Source organism: Dunckerocampus dactyliophorus, chromosome 10 (genome assembly GCF_027744805.1).
Source record: "Dunckerocampus dactyliophorus isolate RoL2022-P2 chromosome 10, RoL_Ddac_1.1, whole genome shotgun sequence".
Taxonomy (NCBI): Eukaryota; Metazoa; Chordata; class Actinopteri; order Syngnathiformes; family Syngnathidae; genus Dunckerocampus; species Dunckerocampus dactyliophorus.
Genome location: NC_072828.1, coordinates 23,561,191 through 23,582,908, shown reverse-complemented (window position 1 = coordinate 23,582,908; position 21,718 = coordinate 23,561,191). Strand labels below are relative to the sequence as shown.

Genomic DNA, 21,718 nt, shown 5'->3' with positions numbered 1-21,718 from the left:
AAGGAGGCCGGCTGCTGTGAAATGTGAAACCGTGGCTGTACTAACCGCATGGGAGCCACATCTTTCCAATCTGGCCAAATAAGCCGCACTATCTTTAAAAACATAACAAAAACAAACTATCCTGGGCCTTGGTGTATATGCTGCTTCTTTTCTGGAAAACAATCAAACTTTGTAAATGATTCATGCCTTTCCACATTGCCATACTCTCGCTATGAATATCAAAAGTTTTTTTGTCTTTATGTTTAAAGCAAAGGCAATTGTGCTCAAAAAGTCTCCTTGATGCTTTTCCAGTTAACCCACTTTCAGTGTTTTCGTATAAACATATCTTAGAAAGAACAAGGAAAAAAGCTAGCAAGCGCTGTCGAAAGACTGGATTGAATCATTGGCTTTTTATTTCCATAATGCCATGAATTTGTAGACCAATGGGGAAAACATAATCTAGCTCATAGAACGCATGAACAGAAAGCCAGAGATGCAAAAAATAATGTAACATTTATGATGTATAAAATTGTGTTTGTAGTTCAGTTAGTGTAGGTGTTTTATTGGACTTTCTGGCTTGGTTTGTCTCCCTTGATATTATTTATTAGAGAATGAAAAAACAATCAGAGGAGGGATTATGAAGGATAATTTTGTTATGTCAACTTTATTATGGTTATATACAGATGGTGTTCACTGACGCTGGACACTAAAACATGTTAAGCCAGTAGTGACGTGAACAAAGCTCTTAAAAGTCTGTATTTCCTGTAAATATGCAAACGAAATGCCATTCCATTGTTAATAATGGATAGTATGTGTTGAAAACTGTACACTCATATCTTTTTGTCTTGAATAGGAAAAAAAGTATTCCAAAGGAGGCTTTGGATTTATGCTGCGTTTTAGTGTTTATTTGTGTTGCATCTTTGCCTGATACAACAATAGTGACCTTCTCCCTTGGGAATATGGCCAATGGGATGATAATTGTTTTCTCCGTTTTCATCCATAATATAGAAACACTGGGGAGATGAATGTTATACACTGTTAGTTTTACATAACTATACAGTTCCTGTACATCAACCACAGTAAAAGTGGGTAGTTATACTCTGTTACTACAGTATATGCCAATGTATTGTTTATAAGCACCTACAAGGAAATCTGAAAAAAAAAATAGTACATATAACATGTATATACGTAAATAACATTCCTATATAATATTTACTAAATTGGTTGATTTTCAGTTTGAATCATGTCAGTGTTGTCGTAAAATCCTTACAAATCATATTATTGTTGACTTGCTAGAGTTAATACTGATCAATGCTCACTAACATATCATTCAGATTTCTTGTCAATTTCTTGGGTTTTCTGCTGGAGTGACCAAATGTGTCTTTTGCCGCCTCCTATGAGGCATTTTTCTCTTTCTGGGTTGTGATTTTTTTTGGTGATTCTGATCTTAAATCGCTCTCGCCTTTGTTAGCATAGTTCTATTTCTATTGTTTTTTTTATATAAAGTAGTCCTTTACTGTCATCTGATGTATTCCTTTTTTAAAAAAAAAAGTCGTGTCTTTTTGCTTGCTTTTAAATTTGCAGTTTACCAGTAATTGAGAGTCTTGTCACAAAGGTCCATCTTTTTATACTTGTGACATATATGTGTCTATATATATCATAAATTCCGGAATATTAGGCGCACTGGAATATAAATATAAATATATAAATATAAATGTAAAGAAAACAAAGATTTGTATACATATAGGCCACAGGTGTCCATATCATAACATGGGACATTTAGTACACAGAATGAAAAAGTAGCAGCTTGTGTGTGCTTACTAGTTTTCTAGTTTACTAGTCACGTTCAAATTTCACGAAAATGTTGTATAATTCACACCTTGAACTGTACTATACGTATATACAGTGGTATGAAAAAGTGTTTGCTTTCTTATTTTTTTGCATGTTTGTCACACTTCAATGTTTCATTTCATCAAACAAATTATTTGAATATTAGTCAATGACAACACAACTGAACACAAAATGCAGTTTTTAAATGAAACTTATTTATTTTATTATTATTATTATTATTATTATTATTATTATTATTATACTTTATTTTTAAGGGAGAAAAAAATCCAAACCTACATGGCCCTGTGGGAAAAGTGATTGCCCCTTAAACCTAATTACTGGTTGGGCCACCCTTAGCAGCAACATTTGCAATCACGTATTTCTGCTAACTTGCAATGAATGTTTTATAGCGCTGTGGGGGAATGTTGGCCCACTCATCTTTGCAGAATTGTTGTAATTCAGCCACATAGGAGGGTTTTCGAACATGAACTGCCTTTTTAAGGTCATGCCACAGCATCTCAATAGGATTCAGGTCAGGACTTTGACCTGGCCACGCCAAAGTCTTCATTTTGTTTTTCTTCAGCCATTCAGAGGTGGACTTGCTGGTGTGTTTTGGATCATTGTCCTGCTGCAGAACCCTAGTTTGTTTCAGCTTGAGGTCCTGAACAAATGGCTGGACATTCTCCTTTAGGATTTTTTGGTAGACTGCAGAATTCATGGTTCCATTTATCACAGCAAGTCTTTACAGGTCCTGAAGCAGCAAAACAGCCCCACACCATCACACTACCACCACCATATTTTACTGTTGGTATGATGTTCTTTGTCTGAAATGCAGCATTGCTTTTACGCCAGATGTAATGGGACACACACATTCCAAAAAGTTCAACTTTTGTCTCGTCAGACCACAGAGTATTTTCCCAAAGATCATCAAGACGTTTTCTGGCAAAATTGAAACAAGCCTTAATGCTCTGTTTTCGGCAGTGTTTTTTGTCTTGGAACTCTGCCATGCAGGCTGTTTTTGCCCAGTGTCTTTCTAATGGTGGAGTCATGAACACTGACCTTAACTGAGGCAAATGAGGCCTGCAGTTCTTTGGATGTTGTTGTGGGGTCTTTTGTGACTTCTTGGATGAGTCGTCGCTGCGCTCTTGGGGTAATTTTGGTTAGCCGGCCGGCCACTCCTGGGAAGGTTCACCACTGTTCCATGTTTTCACCATTTGTGGATAATGGCTCTCACAGTGGTTCGCTGGAGTCCCAAAGCTTTAGAAATGGCTTTATAACCTTTTCCAGACTGATTGATCTCAATTCATCTCAGTTAAGTTAGGTTTTAACAGGGGGGCAATCACTTTTTCACACAGGGCCATGTAGGTTTAGATATTTTTTCTTCCTTAGTAATAAAAACTTTCATTTAAAACCTGCGTTTTGTGTTCAGTTTTGTTGTCATTGACTGATGTTTACATTTTTTTGATGATCTGAAACTTTTAAGTGTGACAAACATGCAAAAAAAAAAAAAAAAAAAAAAGAAATCAGGAAAGGGGCAAACAGTTTTTGACACCACTGTACATACACATACATACAAGAGGTCCGCAGACTACATACGACTTCCATTCCTATGATTATCGATGTAAGTCGAGGTTTTGTGTAAGTCGTGTACGTTTTATGTAAGTTATACCTAAATTGACACCAAAGTCACTCACACTGTACACAGAACACATGAATGACATAGAAAATTCAGTCATGAAAATATTAAATACAAGAATTAAATGAAACTAATTAAAAAAAAAAAAAAAAAAGGAGAGTACTCCTTTTATCCCTGTTGTTGGCTTGCACACGTAAAGGGGCGTTGTAATGGAGGTATAATGCGACTACTATGCTGCCTAGTTATCACTGTCCAATTTATAGGAGCAGATCCTTTCACATGTTCAAGGATGCCATCTTCAACCTTGATGATGGTTGCAGCATTGGAGCGGCTTTGACCAAGCATGTGGCCAATGTTTAATCGTTGTTCCTCTACTTCTGAAGCATTTTATGTCTAATTTCACGTCACTTTACACTTAAGACATAATGAAGGGAAAAAAAGTTAACCAAAATTGCATTTTCCTCAGTTTATCGATGCGCGACTACGTATTCTTCCGCCGCGCGCACATAACTTTTTGTAGAATAATAATAATAATTTATAATAGTGCGTCCTAACCGCAAATTGTCCATCCGAGGACCGCCTGTAAATATATAATTATTTTTTGCTCTCAATTGACATATTGGCTGTAGATTTTCCACAAAAGCATTATGGGTAGTTTTGAATTGTATAAGGTTCTTCAAAAAATAAATTAAATAAAAAAACAAAAAAAAATCACTTCAGTAATTTTAAATACATATACAGTATTTTTCTAATTATTTTTGAAAGACCAATTGTAAAGTCAATCATAGGTTTAGGGGAAAAACCTGCAACAGATGGTCGGGTGGTGTGAGTGTGTGTTTATGTTGGTGGTTTGCCTACCTGTCTCCAGACAGAACCCCTCTCCGGCCTCTTTGATCGCAACACCAAGACTACCCTGCTCTCCCAAAGTGAGGCAGGCAGCTCTGTGATCCTCTAAACAACCTGTGTTTGTGTGTGCGTACACTGGTACACACAAGTGTTGCTGCTCCACAAGCCTTTCTAATGCTTAAATAAAGACTCAGTTTTCCACCAGAGACATCACCCCAGTCTATGTCTATGGGGAGATAAGTTTCTATTGAGCTTTCTCTGTTCTGCAGGCCCGATAAAAGCAGCGCCGCAGTTCAGACACCAGCTCAGCAATTCATATAGACAGAGCTGAAGATGAGCCATAAATCATAGAACAAAGTCAACCCCCACCCCCCTTTTCCCTCATTTTCTTCTATCTGAGTGGTGTGCTTCACTTGTGACCTTCCCTCTTCTTTCTCCTGCATGTTTGTGTTTTTTTGCAGCACTCCTACTTCATCGCCCCGGATATCAATGGACTGCCAACTATCCCAGAGAGTGTAAGTATTTGTGGAAAACCAGACGGAGAGAGATAAAGTGATGTCTCTCTTCTGGAAACATCTCTTCCTCTAATCGTATTTAATCAGATACACTTGTCATACTTAGAAATTATTGCATCATGCTCTTGTTTCAGTTTTGTCTCCTGGTGCTGATGCATTTTCATGTTGAAGTTTAGTGACTTCCATTGGTATTAGATACTTCAGATTTAACACTCTTTTTTTTTTTTTTCTTTGTTGGTTTTTTTATTTGTAAAATGGGGTTCAAGGCAGCCCTCTGCACACATACCGTATGATAGCCTGTTTAAATGTTTAACTTGTACAACTACACAATAGGTGTAGGGTTGTAGCCCTGGTACAGTATGTTTCTGCGTAACATACACACTCTCACTGTCTGAAGTCTTGACATTTTTCTGTAACCACGTTGTACAAGGACAGTTTGTTATGTACTTTACCTGCCTATATCTGTTCCTTCTGCCTATTTCCAGAGAAACCTGACAGAATACTTTGTGGCTGTGGATGTCAACAACATGCTCCAGCTCTACGCCAGTATGCTGCACGAGCGGCGTGTCATCATTACCTCAAGCAAGCTGAGCACTGTGAGTTTATTGGCTGGTATCGGCTATAGGTAAATAGCATTTAAAGGCAGTGTGTGACATTGTGTCAGTTACCTTTCAGGTGACGCACTGGATTTGTCACAGTTATTACAATACTGGATGGGTTGTTTTATTTATCTATTGCACTTAATCAACTCGTCAGGAGTGCAGTGACCTCACACCAGGTTGCAATGCAGGTTGGAGTATTGCTTTCAGTCTCTCTGGAGAATCTAGTTTCCTACCATACGCCTAAAAAAAACTAATTTTCATTGAAAACACGATATTGGTTGTAGGTGTGAATGTGAGTATCTGCCCTGATGTGTCAGTCCTGTGATTGAGTGGTGATCAGACCAGGGTGTACCCCACCTTTTACCCCTAACTCAGCTGGGATAGGCTCCAGCCTTCCTAAACAAGATAGATCATCGCCAAAGGAGGGCTGTGTAACTTTCCCCGCAGCAGATGGGAATTCACTGCCTTACTCAGCAGTGGATTTGGCTCTCTAGCATTCATCCATCTATCCATCCATCCATTTTATCCGGGTCTGGGTTGCGGGGGCAGCAGTGTCAATTAGGGAACCCCAGACTTCCCGGCTTCCAGCTACCTCTACCACCGGGGGTAGACAGTGAGGCGTTCCCAGGCCAGCTGCGAGACAGAATCCCTCCAGGGTGTCCTTGGTCTGCCCCTGGGCCTCCTCCAGGCTGGGCATGCCCAGAACACCTCACTGGGGAGGCCTCAAGGAGGACTACATGTCCGAGTCCCCACAACTGGCTCCTCTTGGTGTGAAGGAGCAACAGCTCTAGTCTGAGCTCCTCTTGGACTATTGAGGCCAATGGTTCTCCAGAAACCAGCCCCAAATGCAGCATTTCCCATAATCCATGACCCTCTGTTTTAAGGTCACACCCTGACAGATTTAGCTACTGTATTACTACTGAAAAGAATACAAATTATAAATGGGGAGGCCCAGGTATGATTCTCCTGACTGCCATAGAGATATGTACAGTATGTACAGGAGGAAATGATTACGCAACCCCTCCCTCTGTATTCATGGCTTTTGATAAGGTGCCCAACTACCCTTTGCAGTAAAAAAAACTGCCCACATATCCAGTGTGGCACTCACGCCAGCGCCCAGGACAAGTCAGATATTTGCACCCTCTACCCTGCGGATCTGTAGCGTTGTGTGGGTCCACCAGTCGAGTATATTGCCTTTTTTAGATTACAAGGCCAATGTAGTGCTTGATGGTGATCAGTAATGAGGAAATGTGTAATGTGGAAATGGAGTATGTTCCCAAGCCCATGTGTAAGAATTTACATCACGCTTGTTTGTGGCATTGCACATCATTCAGAAAATCTTAGCCTTGGACACTTCAATTTTGGCTGTGGCCATGAATAACAGGGACTTGGGTAGGGGAGTGGGGATGGCTGAGGAGAAGTGAGCCAAGTAGTTGTGCAGGGTAACTGTCAAGGTGCCTGTTGCGACTGAAATAATGAACCACAGCCACTTCTACTCATAATAGTAAATCGTTGTGCATCCCCTTTACCGTTCACACTACACTGCCGACTCACGGTGTGTACATTCTGTATTCACTACTGTGATGGGTTCAAATTGTATGCATTTGTGACAATAAAAAGGGTCTTAATCCTGATAAAACAGAATATTCACTAACTTACAGTCTCAAAAAGTTAAGACAGTTGGCTTCATATGGAATTCATAGACTAATTTAGCCAGAGTGTCTACATGATTGAATACGAGGCTCTTCATCAATATTCCAGCAGGATATCAAAACCCTAAAAAGTAGGATGAGACTATTTCTCTGACATGCAACGCTGCTTGTGCACAGAGTTGAACGCCACCCTGCAGTCAAAGAGTCACACAAGTAGCAAGCTCTGATAGTCACTCCAAAGCTGGATTATGTTTGACTGTCTTGTAACTACAAAATATTATTGGACCAAAAGCTTTAAATTATCCCTCATTGCATGTCTTAACTTAACTCACATAATTTAAAGCTATTTCTGTCTGTCTCTATGAGGGAGGAAATCCCTCTGAATCATCCCTCTGAATCACCCCCCCCTTCCTCTCTTCCTCATTCCACCCTCCAAGCCTTATCGTTGTGTTTGCTGAGGCAGAGCCAAATGTTTATGACAGATGAGATGGGAGAGGGAAGTGATGTCATCCCAGTCCTATCTGTATCTCTAATATAGCGGATCCCGCCTGGGTATCAACGCTGAACAGCCGGAGGGCCCCACGCTGTTGATAGGTGCTGGAGTAGGAGTGGCACCCAAGGTCTCCCATAGGAGCCGTGCAGGCGAAGCTGTAAAAATTAGCCAGCCGTTGTAGACTTTCACCTGTCTCTCATCAGCCTCTCAGAACAGCAGCCCCTCTACTCACACAACAGTTATACAATGTAAACCGTCAGACTCAAGGGTGAAAGTATTCTTTCTCTCTAGCAGGAAGAAGAGGTGGCTGTGATTTGTTTAATTGTGATTTACAGTTTACTACAGCCCTGAGACAAATTTTTCTTACAAATATATACCAACACAATATTTTAAGAGTTTAGACGTCAGACCTTTACCTCTCTAAGCCTTTTATCCTCTGCGATCCTTCATTCATTCATCTGTCTATCCAACCATCCATCTTCCTCTGGGAGAGCTGTTTTGGTTTGGTTGCGGTATATGTCAGGCACTGTAGTACAAAGGTATTTTCACACCTCCGCTGGGATTACTTGCAGGCCCTAGCATTATTGCTGTTCTTGTGATGTGCTATTTTTTGCCGTCGGGAAGATTGACCTCCAAGTTCAGGAGGAAAAACCTGCCACTATACCGCATACTTAACTGTAAAGAACCCAGCTCATTATCCACTCCATTGTCTGGTGATCAAATACTTGAATGGGTGAAAAATGTATAATTGATGTCAGTTTGTCATAATGAATTGATAAAGTGACTGTTGGGAGTCACCAGATGGACAGATAATAATACGGTTATCGTATGCTTGCTACAGATAGAGGATGCATAGTTGTGTCAGTGCTGAGACATTCATAAAAAAAATAGATTTATCTTGTAATTCTTCCAGTTGTTCCAGTTGTCTTCCACGCTTAATAGCAGCGACGTTGCTCATTATTTCAAATTTAATCTTAAAGTGTGACGCTTGTTTGTCAATGATGCCCTTTTTTCAGCTCGAATGTATATTGATTGTGAAATGCTGGACTTTTTCTGTAAGAATATCAATGCATCCGCACAGAAAGATTACCAGTCTAGCGGTGAGACCTAAAAGTTTTAATTGAACAACCTTTAGGGGGTTCAAATGTTGAGGTTCTAATGTACTAAACCAGCAGTCAGCCTCAATGTTGGCCCTTAAACTGCTCACAGAGGGCATATTGCCACAGTAACTGGGGATATGCTGTAATATTTTTAAACAGTATTATAGGATCCTATTTTGGGGCATTTTTGTCTCAGTGACTCCAGCAGCCTGTACTCTCTACTACAGGGGTTTACAAAGTTTGAGGCGTGCCGTCCCTGGGAGGTGCAGCGGCTTGAGAAAAGAAAGAAAAACATTTTCCACACCTGCAACTTAATGTGAGCAGAAAACTCCACCAAATATGCTCCAGAAAATCAGTTTTTCTGTTACGGCCCCCGTGGCATTAAGTCGTCGGACGGGGAGGCTCACTGTGCCACACTTTGAAAACCTCTTCTTTACTATATTCCCATGGGATTTGCAATCCACTTAGTAAGTAGCACCGTTGGATCTATCCAGTTGCTTTCAACATATATTTCAGTCCAGTTTGGCAGGCACAGGTAGAAGATGGACACACACACACACACACACACACACACACACACACACACACTTACACAAATGTACTGCATTTATTCTTTCTGCTCCGTGCTGCCTGTGTCTCCAGTGAAGCCAGCGTGTCAGTCTGTCGGTACATGACCGGTGCGGCTTGCAAGCAGCCAACAGCAAAGAAATAAATCATGATTGTACAACAATGCATCAGCTGACTTTTTGCTGTTTTCATGACTTGAGCTGAGCGGTACCGCTCTTCTAAAAGGCTGGTCGGCAGTGGCGCAAGGGGCGGGAGGCAGCCGAGCATGCAGCCTTGTCATAGTGCCGTATAATGGGGCTGCATCAACCCTTCCTCTAACTAGTCAGCTGGGAGGACACCCCCTCCCATCTGGTCCCACTACCCATCACCACTGCTGCCCCACCACCTTCCACGTCTTTCATCTGCCGAGGCCCCCCAGCTCGCAAGCCCATTCTCTGCCCTGCCTATCGCCCAAACTCACAGAGCCTGGCCCCAGCATGGTCTGACAGCAGCCCTCTCATCAGACTGTCAGGCCTATGCTAACAAGGCGCTATCCATCCAGCATGCCCTAGAGTGCCAGCTGTCTCTCTGTTTCCTGCCTTTTCCTCTGTTGTTCCTTTCCTCTCGTTGCCTGACTTTGCTGTGTCTCCCGACTTTCTCGCTATCTCGGTCCTCTCTGACATATAATTTTCTACCCATCTGTCTCTTGTTCTCTCTGGCTACACCTCTTTCACACTTTCCCTCAATAGATTTATCTCAGCCTCAAGCCATGTGCCATGAGTTACCATGCGTGTTCTGCCACTGCAGCCACAAATGTGCATATTTGCATCTACTAGCGGGTGTTTGTGTCTCTTTTGCACGCATATGTTCGTGTGTGCAGGCGTTTGTAATTCATGCCTTATGTCTTTCTGTGACAGAGCCTCAGTCGCTGTGCATGTGTAGGAGGCCTGGCGTAAGCTGTTGCCCACGGCGACACTCGGTGTGCCCTCGCTCTCTCTTCCTGTGCCACCTACATGTTGTGAGGCACACAAGTGTCGCGCTGGGCCCGACATCGGTGTGTGTCTACAGAGGCGAAAGCAGAATGGCTAATTGGAAACTTAGTTGGTTGCTGGGGAAGGAAAGATGAACATTACAATCCAACAAAGTCAAAGGAGGCAGACATGGACAGAAAGACTGTATGAAAGTAATAGAGAAGTCTATTTAAAGAGATGGTAGCAGTAGGAGCTATTCATCTGACTCTCCCATCGCTTGAATTATCTCTGGCGCGAGGATAATGTTTTATTGGTGGGCTTGGTTTGTTTCATGTGCTTGTCTTTGGCGCGATTTAGAACATCTGTCTATCCATCTGTAACAATTTTTGCCACAAATTTCAGTTTGTATACATGGTATTGTGCCAGAATGTGAAGAACTTCATCAACTTTTTTGTTAGCATTTAATTAAATACAACCATGTTGATGCCATTATCATTATGTGACAGGACTAACATCCCTTTGATAGTAGGACAAAATTGGACAAGGGACAAAGTGCTTGGACAGATTACAATATTGGGGTCATAGTTAGATTGGTCCAGCGATTTACAGTCAGTTGTGACTTATATATCAAGTGAGCCCTCATTTAGCGAGGTTAATTGGTTTCACACCTGACCGTGATGAGTGAATTTCCGCAAAGTATTTGCCATTTAAGTTATATGTAAGTCTCTTGCTTGTGTGTGTGGCTATAAATGTGTTCCCTAGGGAAAGTGAGTGGTGGCTCGGGGGTTCAGAATTGAGTTTTGGTTAGGGGTGTGTTACGACTGCAACATTAGCCTATGTTTTTATTTGGGATTTTTATTAGGGATTATTGTGCTTGTTGTGAGATAATTCAAACCTGCACTAAAAGCCTGTTGTTCCGGCGATCAAGTTTGGCTCTTCTGTGTCTCACCGAACATGACAGTAACATTACTGACACCTAGTGACCAAGGTAAAAATACTACATATCATTCACAGCGTCTTTCAATGCGTCTTCTGAAGGCCTTATATTAGTGTATTAGTTCATTTTGTCTTTTTTAAAAATTTATAAATTAATATATTTTTGGAAAAACGGTGATGGAGTGAACTGTGATGTGGCGAGGGACTGCTGTATAATTGAATATGTTTTAACATTTTAATTCATACTGACTGCCATGAACCAAAGAGTGAGCATTACCGTTGACGGCTACGAAAGGGTCCTCTAGGCTTGTGACAACAACAGTGATGTGGAATGAAATCAGGAGCTTGGTGAACTTGCAACTTCCTTGTTGGACTTCCCGGCTTATGTTAATTTAGCCTATTCAGCCTCCCTGGCATGTTCTTTAAGCTGTTGTGGACCTGAATAACTGTTGATGTGTTACGTGAGCATACCGGATACCTATTCAGCCTGTTGTTCTGTGTGCTTTTGTGGAATTCAATAACTTGCCTGTCCAGCATTACATTTAAAATAAATGTTACTTGTAGTCAGTGCGTCTGATGTTTTTTTCCCTCTTCATAACGTATTTTTCTGATGTGACTTATACTCTGGAGTGACTAACCCCCCCCGGCCAAAATCCAGACTCAAGCAAAAGCTTCATGCACAAAAACGTTTTGTTTTTTAATCAATTAAGCCGTCGTGTGTAGACTTTAATTACTGAGTCCTAGCTCAGTCACAATCATTCACAAGATCCACACAATCTGTCAGTTGTTTCACATTAAAAAAAAAAAGCCGTCTTCTTTGGAGCTTGTTGCAGACAGTGACACCGTTTATTTCCTGGTGTGAGACAATGTGCACTGGTCAATACTGTAATGCCACTTGTTGTGGGGAAGGAGAGACTCACGTCGCTGATGCACTTTAATCGCTTTATTAACAGCAGAGAAAACTGCAGGACTTTACATCCACGCCAATCTAAACACACTTCCCAACTCTCTCGACACTCACAGCTAGCACTGAGCCTAGCTCTCCTGCTCGTGACGTTGCACCGTCACTTCCCGTCACTTCCTGATGAACTAAAGCTATAATGACACTCTGCTGTATATATAGTAGCACAGCTTTGTTCTGTGGGTGGTGTAGAATAAAAAGCCTAGTAGTTCTTTACAACTTTTATCCGCAGTCCCACAGTGCCCTCTACTGGTCAACATGTAACAGTATAATAATATGTATCTGCAAACACAAGCAGCTTCTAATCACAGACATGTTAATATGTGCGCGCACAAATTCAAAATGGCCGCCAACCTGTCTATAACGGCCACCTGCCTATATCGGCCACTTTTGCCGTTTCCCTTTAGTGGCCGCTATAGACAGGTTTGACTGTATATACACAAGGATCACAACAGTTGGCTGATAATGTTGACTTATGGCCAACTATTAATGGAACTTGTGTAAGGAGTAAGATCTATATGTACTGTAGCTTTTGACCTTTATGTTAATGTATGCATAACTTCCGGAGGTGTAATTTGAACGTGTGATCTATATGTAGCAACGACCAGAGGTACAAAGAAATTAATCTACCCATAAAGGCCTATGTTAAGTGAGACGGGTTTCAGAAAGTTTTTCCAGTCATAACTCATATGCTGCACTCACCTGTGTTTCAGTCACCATAAAAACTGACGTGATCACGCTGGCTTTCACTGAGTGATGTGGCAAACTTGGAGCGATGTCTCCCATATGAATCTTTTGTATCATTCAGATGAAACTTTGCAGTTGACATCGCCATGGTAACCTCTAACTAAAACCGAACCTTCCCTAGAAAGCTTCTCTAATGCCTGTTGTGTTTACCCATCACACGACTGACATTTCAGTCAATTCAAGTCCTATTTGAACTCATGATTAATTAAACATGTTGTTCTATCATGTATTCCTCCGAGTTATGAGCCTGTGTGTTCACCTCATCATGAAAACCGATCTATCCGGTGGATGAAATAGTTGCTGTTGGTGTCATTCATCACAAGTTACGTGTTTTCTCAATAAAGCAAGGCAGGGCAAGGCACGTTTATTTATAGAGCAAAATTTGTACACAATGTAATTCAAAGTGCTTTACAGAAAAGAAGGATAAAATCATCCCATAAAACAAAAATCATTCTAAAATCATTACATAAGATTCCATAAATCATTTCCTACGACAAAAACAGAAATACTTTGGGTTGTCATATGCACACTTGATCAGAAGTGTTTTCAGCCTGGATTTGAACATCGCCAAAGTTGAGGATTGTTGCACATCTTCTGGAGACTGTTGCAGATTTCGGCAGCATAAAAATCATCCTCACCGTGTTTAGTCCTGACGCTGGGCACCCACAGGAGACCACTCCCTGAGCTTCTCAGAGCCCGAGATGGTTCATGTGGCTCTAACATGTCAGAGATGTACTTTGGCACAAGACCATGACAAGACTTGTAGACAAGCAGAGCTGTTTTAAAGTCTGTTTTCTGAGCGACAGGAAGCCAGTGCAGAGACCTGAGTACTGGACTAATATGGTCTTATTTCCTGGTTCTCTTCAGGACTTGAGCAGCAGGAATCTGGATGTAATAATACAGAGAAGAGTCACAAACAGGGGTGTCCAAAATTTTTCCACTGATAGCCACATACTGAAAAATGAAACAATGCAAGGACCAGTTTGATATTTTATAAAGAAACACATGTTAAGGAGGTATAAATATTTCAAGAAAAAACTGCATCTCATCTTTGTGATATTATGACTTTATTCCCAACATGTTACAACTTTCTCATAATATTACAATATTTCTTAATATTTTAAATCTATGCTACTAAAATGTTGTTTTTCCTCATAATATTACAAATTTACTCTCATGAAATTGGGACTATTTGTCTTGTTAGAATGCAACTTTTTTCTCTAAATATTTTGACTTTATTCTTGCAAAATTACACCCTCCCCCATTTCTGTTGTTTTATTCAAATTTTCTAACTATTTCAACATTCTCCTTGTAAATTTTCTTCTCGTAATTATGACCGTATTGCCTTAGTATTATGATTCTATTCCCTGAACATTGTAACTTTTCCCGCAACTTTCCAAAATGTACAACTTTGTTTTTTTGTTTGTTTGTAATAATATTACGACTTCAAAAAAGTAACATCTTCTTTTAATATTTGAATTTAATGCTACTAAAAAAGTGTTATTTTTCCTTATAATATTATGTTATTCTCGTAAACTTGCGACTTTTTCTTGTTGGATTACAACTTATTTCTCTTAATATTTTGACTTTATTCTTGTAAAGTGACTGCTGGTTTTTCCATTTTTGCTACTGTTTTTTGACAAATTAAACAGCTGTGGGACGCACTTTGGACACCCACGGTCTAGAAAATGCAGGTTTTGTGGCAGGGCACAGATGGTTTAGAGACATCTTCAGAAATATGATGGATCAGTCAAGAAATCTGAGGGGATTTATTGTAGTCGTTACTGAGAACTGTCAATATAAATAGTAGAAGTACTATCCGGTCTTGCTATGAAGGGAAAGCACCTGGTGCAAACAACACACATCTCACTTAAAATGATTACAAACTGTTGTCAACATTTCTTCATCCATACAATGTAAGGGAGACCTTTATCATACAAGTTTACCTCAAGTTAAGTTGAGTGAGGTTAAAATCTTGCACTAGACCAAAATATAAACACTTGGACTGGATTATGAAGCTGGATGAAGGTCTTCTGAGTATGGTCACCATGCCCTTGAGCAAGGCACCACGGCCTTGATGCATTTTTTACTTTACGTTTCACGTTTATGTTTTTTTTTTTTAAAGTTTCGGTCAGAACTGCTATGTCAAAAAAAAAAAAATTCTGTGGAATTTTGTGTACTTGTGGAAAGCAAAGAGTACAAGCGTTTATACTAGATTCAAGATTCAGGAGTTTTATTGTCATATGCACAGTAAAACAGGTAGTTATACTATGCAATGAAATTCTTATTCTGTTCATTCTCCACCCCAAAAAAGAAAGAAAATGAATAAGAACATAAACATTAATACCAATAAATTAAGCAACAACAACAGAAGAAACATTAATACCAACAAATTAAAAGCAACAATAAATTAAAATACTACCGTTTATTATTTAAAAAAAATATAGAAAGTTTTTGATGGCGACTGCTCTTTTAACCCATAGCTTTGGGACAAGGTGAAACTGGTTTAACTCTTATAATAGTACACAGTTTTAGCAAAGAAATAGAGTTCAGATTTAACTTGTTTGTAGTGTTATACAGTTTTAATTTTTATGACTTCGTTGTTGTACTTTCTTCTACTTTCACTCCTCATCCGTCGCTCGTCTGTCTATAGTCCAGTTGAATGGGTCCGGAGGAATCAGTGTTCTTTCTGTCTTGGCTACAGTGCACTAAAAAGCTCTCAGGGCACAACCAAAGACCTTGACTGCTTTTTGAAGCAGGCTGTCGCTGTATAATCGCTTAGCTTCTCACACACACACACACACACACACACACGCGCACAGTGTGAGAGGGAGGCAGCCCCTCATTACCGGGCTGAGCCCTGGTCCCTCAGGACTGGACCCAGCACCTAATCCTGTATTTGTTCTTGGGGACTGTATCTGTGATTCTCCATTGAATGGAATATTAAGCACCTAGGTCTTTTGTGGAGCGTGTAAGCCATTTGGCTCCACTCATCTATTATTTATCAGCCTGGCAAATATTTTATCAGCCTTAGCCTCTTATGGCCTACTGTCACGTGAAGGCCCCCCCCCCCCGACCCTCCGAAAACTCTCACTGAATGAAGAAGAAGAAAAGTGTTACAAGTCCTCATTTTTCAAGTTTATCGACCAATTTGGGCCTAAAGTAGTTCAATACAAACAAGTACAGTAGATCCCTGCTTTTCACGGGTGTTACCTTCCGGGACGGGCTAAAAACGAAAGTAATTGACACACCCATAATAATGTCTATTTTGTCAATCAACATTTGCAATAAAAGTGACTGTTGTAAGTATGACATTGTACAGTATTGCACTCCAGAAACCGCCCTTTCTTTCTTCAGTTGCCATTGTTCACTAGCGACACAATCCAGGTTTTATGCCCTAAATATGCCTCACACACTTATTAAACACACAAGTATTAAACGTATATTCAACACTAATGAATGATAATGTAAGATTATCGATGGAATCACAACTAGGGTACGTTCAAGGAGCGGCGAACAAAGTGTGAAATGTCAAAGCTTGACGAAAAAACATTCAGTGACGACATAATCATGTAAAAACTGGGATTTTTAACAGTGCCGTACATTTGACCTGTATTGTCACGTGTATGTAAAATATTTCCGACTTACGGCGAATGAGATGTGTTCTCTACGGAAAAAACAACCTTTCAGGAGGACAAAAAAAACGACCAAAAATCCGCAAATTTGCAGGGCTGTGAATGCTGACTCTCCAATGTGTGGAGATCTTAACTTCTTTAATAAGTTGCAATCACAGAGGCAAGCATGCCCTTTATTGTCCCGGCGTTCCTACTGAGGTGAGGTATCTCTCTTTGGAGATAGCAAATGAAATAATTATAAATCATTATCTCAGTTTCAGTTACATCCTCCTCCATTCTCAGGTACCTCCCTCCAACCATCCACTGGGTGTGAGGAAGAAGAAGAGTGAGAGACTCCTCTTTTCCCTTTCAACCTGCGAATAAATCACGCCAGTTGGGGGGCTCACCTTGAGGCCTGGTGGAGATAATTGGAGTTGGTTAGCGAGGTGTTCTGTGCCATTACCTCCTGGTACCAGTGAATGGCTAGAGCTTGTCTTGCACTCCCAGAGGAGGAATACACTCGCCTGTTGGATCTCCACTTAGTGTGTGTGTATGTGAGTGTGTGTGTGTATAAACCCACAGTCAGACTGCTGACCTCTCGTCATCACAAATTAATAGCCCTTTATCATCACTTTGGAGGGGGAAAAAAAAAGAATGCGATGATTTTGATAGCAACTCCTCCACCGAGTGCTTCACTTTCCCACATTAATATTCATGCGATTGATTTACTCGCAGAATTAACAAAAGAAGCCAAACTGTTTGCGAGGGATTTCATCCTGACAGGAGCGTGGCATTGTTGTGTTGCATCTGAAGACGGCAGGCAGAGGAAATATGCATATTCAGATGCACAGAGCAAGACACCAATTAAATGTTGATTAAGTCTTAACTATTGTGGGACTGGCTGGATGAGAGATTGTACGCAGACAACAAATAAAATGTTTTTTTTCCCAGTCGATAGGAAAAATGAACGCAGTTAAAACAAACACGCAAGGAGGGAGGCACATTAACGCACATTCACACACGCACGCACACACACACACACACTCAGTTTCTCAGATATTCTGGTTTGATGTGAAGTTGCATTGCAAGAAGTGGAGGAGGGGGGAACACTTTATCTTGCAGCGGTGGTTTTGGCTTTTGGCCGGTCAATTGTGACACTTTGTGTGTGAGTGAGCAGAGGGTCTCCTGGTAGATGTGTGTGCGTGAGACAGTGTGTGTCCGCTTCACACATTGACTGTGAAGCTGTAGCAGTATAACAGCGGCTGCTGCTCCGGGGTCCCGGTGGTATTGGCCCAGCCCGCAGTCTCTCTTGGCTAACTCATGTTTCATTCTTTGGCAATTTGCCCTAATGAAGTCCCACAGGAGCCCCTCAGACCTCTGTTCTCTTTCCATATTTAATCATGTTATTTTAATCTGGGGGATGAGCTAACGCCTCGTTCCCCTGCCGTGTGTGTGTGTGTGTGTGTGTGTGTGTGTGTGTGTGTGTGTGTGTGTGTGTGTGTGTGTGTGCTGCAGGTCATTACTTTAGCTTGGTTTCCATGAGACGCTGTGTCAAGTGGGGGGGGGGTGCTCTAAGACAATGGGAGACAATGATTTTAATTTTATGTGCAGTGTTGGTTTGACTGCATAGTGAGCTGAGCGCCTTTGAAAAGCAATGTCATCTTCATTTGATTGCACCTCATTATATGTTAAAAAAAGAGGTTAATTATTCCACTTTTTTTCTTTTTGTTGTCCCAGCTTTGCTTATTTTTATTTGTATGACGAATGACAGAAGTGTTCTTTGCTGCTATTGTGTTTGTGGCATTGAGTTGAAAAGCAGTTCATTCTGAAGCTCATCCTTGTATCAGTGTCCTAAAGGGCCAAATTGAAAAGAAAGAAAAGACTACCACTAAGGAATTAAAGGCATACATTTATGGTAGGAAAATTCTAATTACAACAATAAAGGTGAAATATTCTGAGCATAAATTCCTAATTGCAAGAATAATGTTGAAATACTGTGAGAAAAAAGCCATCAAAGTGTTGTGATTAAGTGTGTGGATTTTGACATTGACTCAATAAAATTATGACTTTATTCTCATAATACAACTTTATTTTTCTTGAAAAAAATATTCTCACACTATATAACAATTTTAAGTGGTACTAATACTCCCTATTGTAAGAGTGTCAAGAACATACATATAGTCATCATCTGACATAAAAATCACACATTTATAATAAAAAAAAAATCTCTATAGAGGAGTCAGCTGGATGACAATTTTAGCAAACAGCAGTCTTTCTTCATGTCAGCTTTTGTAGTACTTTTTTATATCTCTTTTTTTTGTTTCCATCATTTTGCTTCAAAGGTGCAAGACAGGCTGCTGACAACCGCTTGATCTTCTTTCAATGACAGCTTTAAGGTTGCATGTTCAACATAAAACGCTAACATACACTCCGGTCACCAGGTCATGCGCACCTGCTAATGCAAGAACTGTATCAAAAAAAATCTTCCTTTACAAAGATAGTTAGCTCGGTTTTGATTGACACCATCGGAGAGGTTTCAATTAAACAATATGCTTATTGATGTGCTTGTTTGCAGAAAGCAATTCTAACAACCACAATAATAAACGTGAAATTAAATTGTCAACTGAATTTCATTCTTCAGTGCATTGTAAAGGAAAAGTACAACAGGGGGTGTGTATCTACTAATATTTACTACTGTTTAATGTGCGCTCTTTCAATTCATTTGAGTTTGTCCTCTCTCACTTTCTAGTTAACTGCATGTGTCCACGGCGCAGCTGCTTTGCTCTTTCCAATGTACTGGCAGCATATCTTCATCCCTGTGCTGCCCCCGCATCTTCTGGACTACTGCTGGTATGTCTCGTCACCTTCACACAAGCATACTGAACATAACATACAGTGCGGATCACCTTGCTCCATTACTCATGGCCTTGAAATTATCTTCAGCGTCCACCACCCATCCACACAATCTATGGACAGCAATTTATTTGTGGCAGCGGTGGGGGAACGACGTAATTTTCAACAAATATGTTTAGAACTACACATGAACTGTCATCTGTCGCTTGTTTTTGTCCTTTTTTTATGTCACAAACAAAACTGAGCGACGTGTGAGTGCTTGTAGATGTGGGCGGGGGCCCACAGCAGCACCCATTGCTCCTAGAGGAGACCAATACATGCTTTCATTTCAGAGTCTCCAAGTTACTCTCCACTCAATTTGTCGCTGGTCCCTTTTTTCCTTTTTTTAAATGAGTAACGTAGTTGGCAACACTGATTATTCCTGCTCTGTCCTCTTATTCTCTGGCAGACCAGGTGCGTTATTAGTTGGGATGCACAATACATTTTTTTCAAGCCGATAAAGATAACTTTTGCTTCCTGATAACTTTTATCTATTATTTTTTTTTAATTATGATTAAAGTTTAGTTTGTGAACACAAACAAAGGTGGATTTGACAAACGGTAGCTGTAGATTTGTCCAAATGTCATGACATCACTAGTATTAACAAAACATAAAAAATAAAAATAAAAAAAAAATAGCGGTGGCTGGGAAGTTCAAACCGTGGCTTCAAGAGGTTTACTCGCTGACAAATGCCGGTATCTTCAACGATGGTAAAGGGCTGCACTTCTCAAACGCCGCTTCCATAGGAACAAGCCCTGGGCCCTAGGTGTTGTATCGATGCTGGCATTTCAGGTGATTTTTTTCTCCCCCTCATCGCATAATGTTTGCAGATCATTTGGCGAAATGTATTCCTCTGAAACAGTGAGAAGTCCCACACGATTGATGCCATGTTTGTTTACAAGAGAGCTCAGGGGATGTTACAACCAGCCGTTTGCAGCATTTCACAGACAAAGAGCGCTTCATTTGCTCATGTTAACCCGCCTATAGTATGGGTAATCTCGCCTCATTGCAGCATTTTTTAAAAATTGGTCATCTGAGCTATTTTTTAATGTTATCAGATTTATCGGTATGACATCATAATTCCTCACATCAGCCCGTTACTTATCGTGCAACCCGAGTTAGAAGGTGCAAGGACGAACAGGTACCACCAAGTGTATTTGTGGTGGACCCAAAAATGAATGTTTGGGAAACGCCGAAGCACAACAGAAGAATGAGAAGATGTAACAGCTCGTCCTGACATCTGCATTGGCCAAATGCAAACGTACGCATGTGGATTTCATCTGCCTTCTTCTCCAATCAGCTGCGATAGCTCATAGTGCGCACAACCTTAACATGAGGGACGCATCTGCTTTCAGAAGCCCTTCATCACTGACTGTAAAATGTGATTTTCAACACTCTGTGAAGACTCAGCAGCAGTTGATTCAATCACGGGGTTGTCATGCAAGCATTGATTACAAAAATTACATTTTATTATATGATGAGTCCATACAGTACATCTGTGTTTCGGGATATGCTGGTGTGTGCATGTGCATATTTGTTGATGGACGGGATTGTCATATCTTAGTCACATTACACAGAGCTCCTGGCCTGCTGTGTGTTGCTGTGTTGTATTAGGGTAGTTATGAGCCGACAGCTCCTGAATCCCTCTGAGCAGAAATGCTCTGACACAACACTATTTAATAATAAAGTATGGGCCGTTAACGGTCTTAAAATTAGTTTCAGTTGGCTCACAATTGTTACTCATTCAACATGTTCTTTTAAAATTATTATATTAAGTTATATTATTTTATAGTTAGGTCCATACATATTGCAGACGTACTCCACAGAGTCATTGACGACTACAATTTTTGTCAAAGTATTAAAAATTATGGTTATATTTACAATTACATCCAAAAATTGCCCAAATGTTATGGAGCCCTTGAAAATGGGGGTACTTTGCATAACATTCCTATGTGGTAATTATTCTATATTTTTGTGAAACCTCTTAAATGGAAAGCCTCTACTTTGATCACAAGCTAAACTCCATGCAAAGCAAAGTGTTTTCAAAAGAAAACGCTCATTAGGTTTTACTAGGTGATGCAGATGAATACATCAACTGAGTTCAGTTTTGTGAATGTATGCAGGGCATATTACCATTGTTCCATTACGCTAACATAATAACAGAACGATTTTTCATCCTTTCCTAGTGTCTTTTCTATAATTTTACTGGTCGATGACAAGAAACATATTGGATCTATATTTTATTAACTCTTTCAGATGAAACAAAGCAATGGAGGTGGAATAATGAAGCCAACGCTGTTGATCTGTGAATTAAAACAGACATCACAGAAGTTGTAGTAGATGATAAATTATTGATTGTAAAATATCTGCTATATCGTTATTATGTCTTACAGTCTTT

General features: G+C 40.3%; 1 protein-coding gene across 3 annotated transcripts in view; it reads left to right on the top strand.

Moving 5' to 3' along the window:
- Positions 1-21,718, top strand: part of dennd1b (DENN/MADD domain containing 1B) — a 154,378-nt gene that overhangs the window by 76,342 nt on the left and 56,318 nt on the right. For all 3 annotated transcript variants that reach the window (XM_054789327.1, XM_054789329.1, XM_054789330.1), the window contains 3 exons: positions 4,753-4,806; positions 5,292-5,402; positions 19,178-19,278. In XM_054789327.1, the coding sequence (XP_054645302.1) occupies positions 4,753-4,806; positions 5,292-5,402; positions 19,178-19,278 (266 nt within the window). The remainder of the gene's footprint in view (positions 1-4,752; positions 4,807-5,291; positions 5,403-19,177; positions 19,279-21,718) is intronic.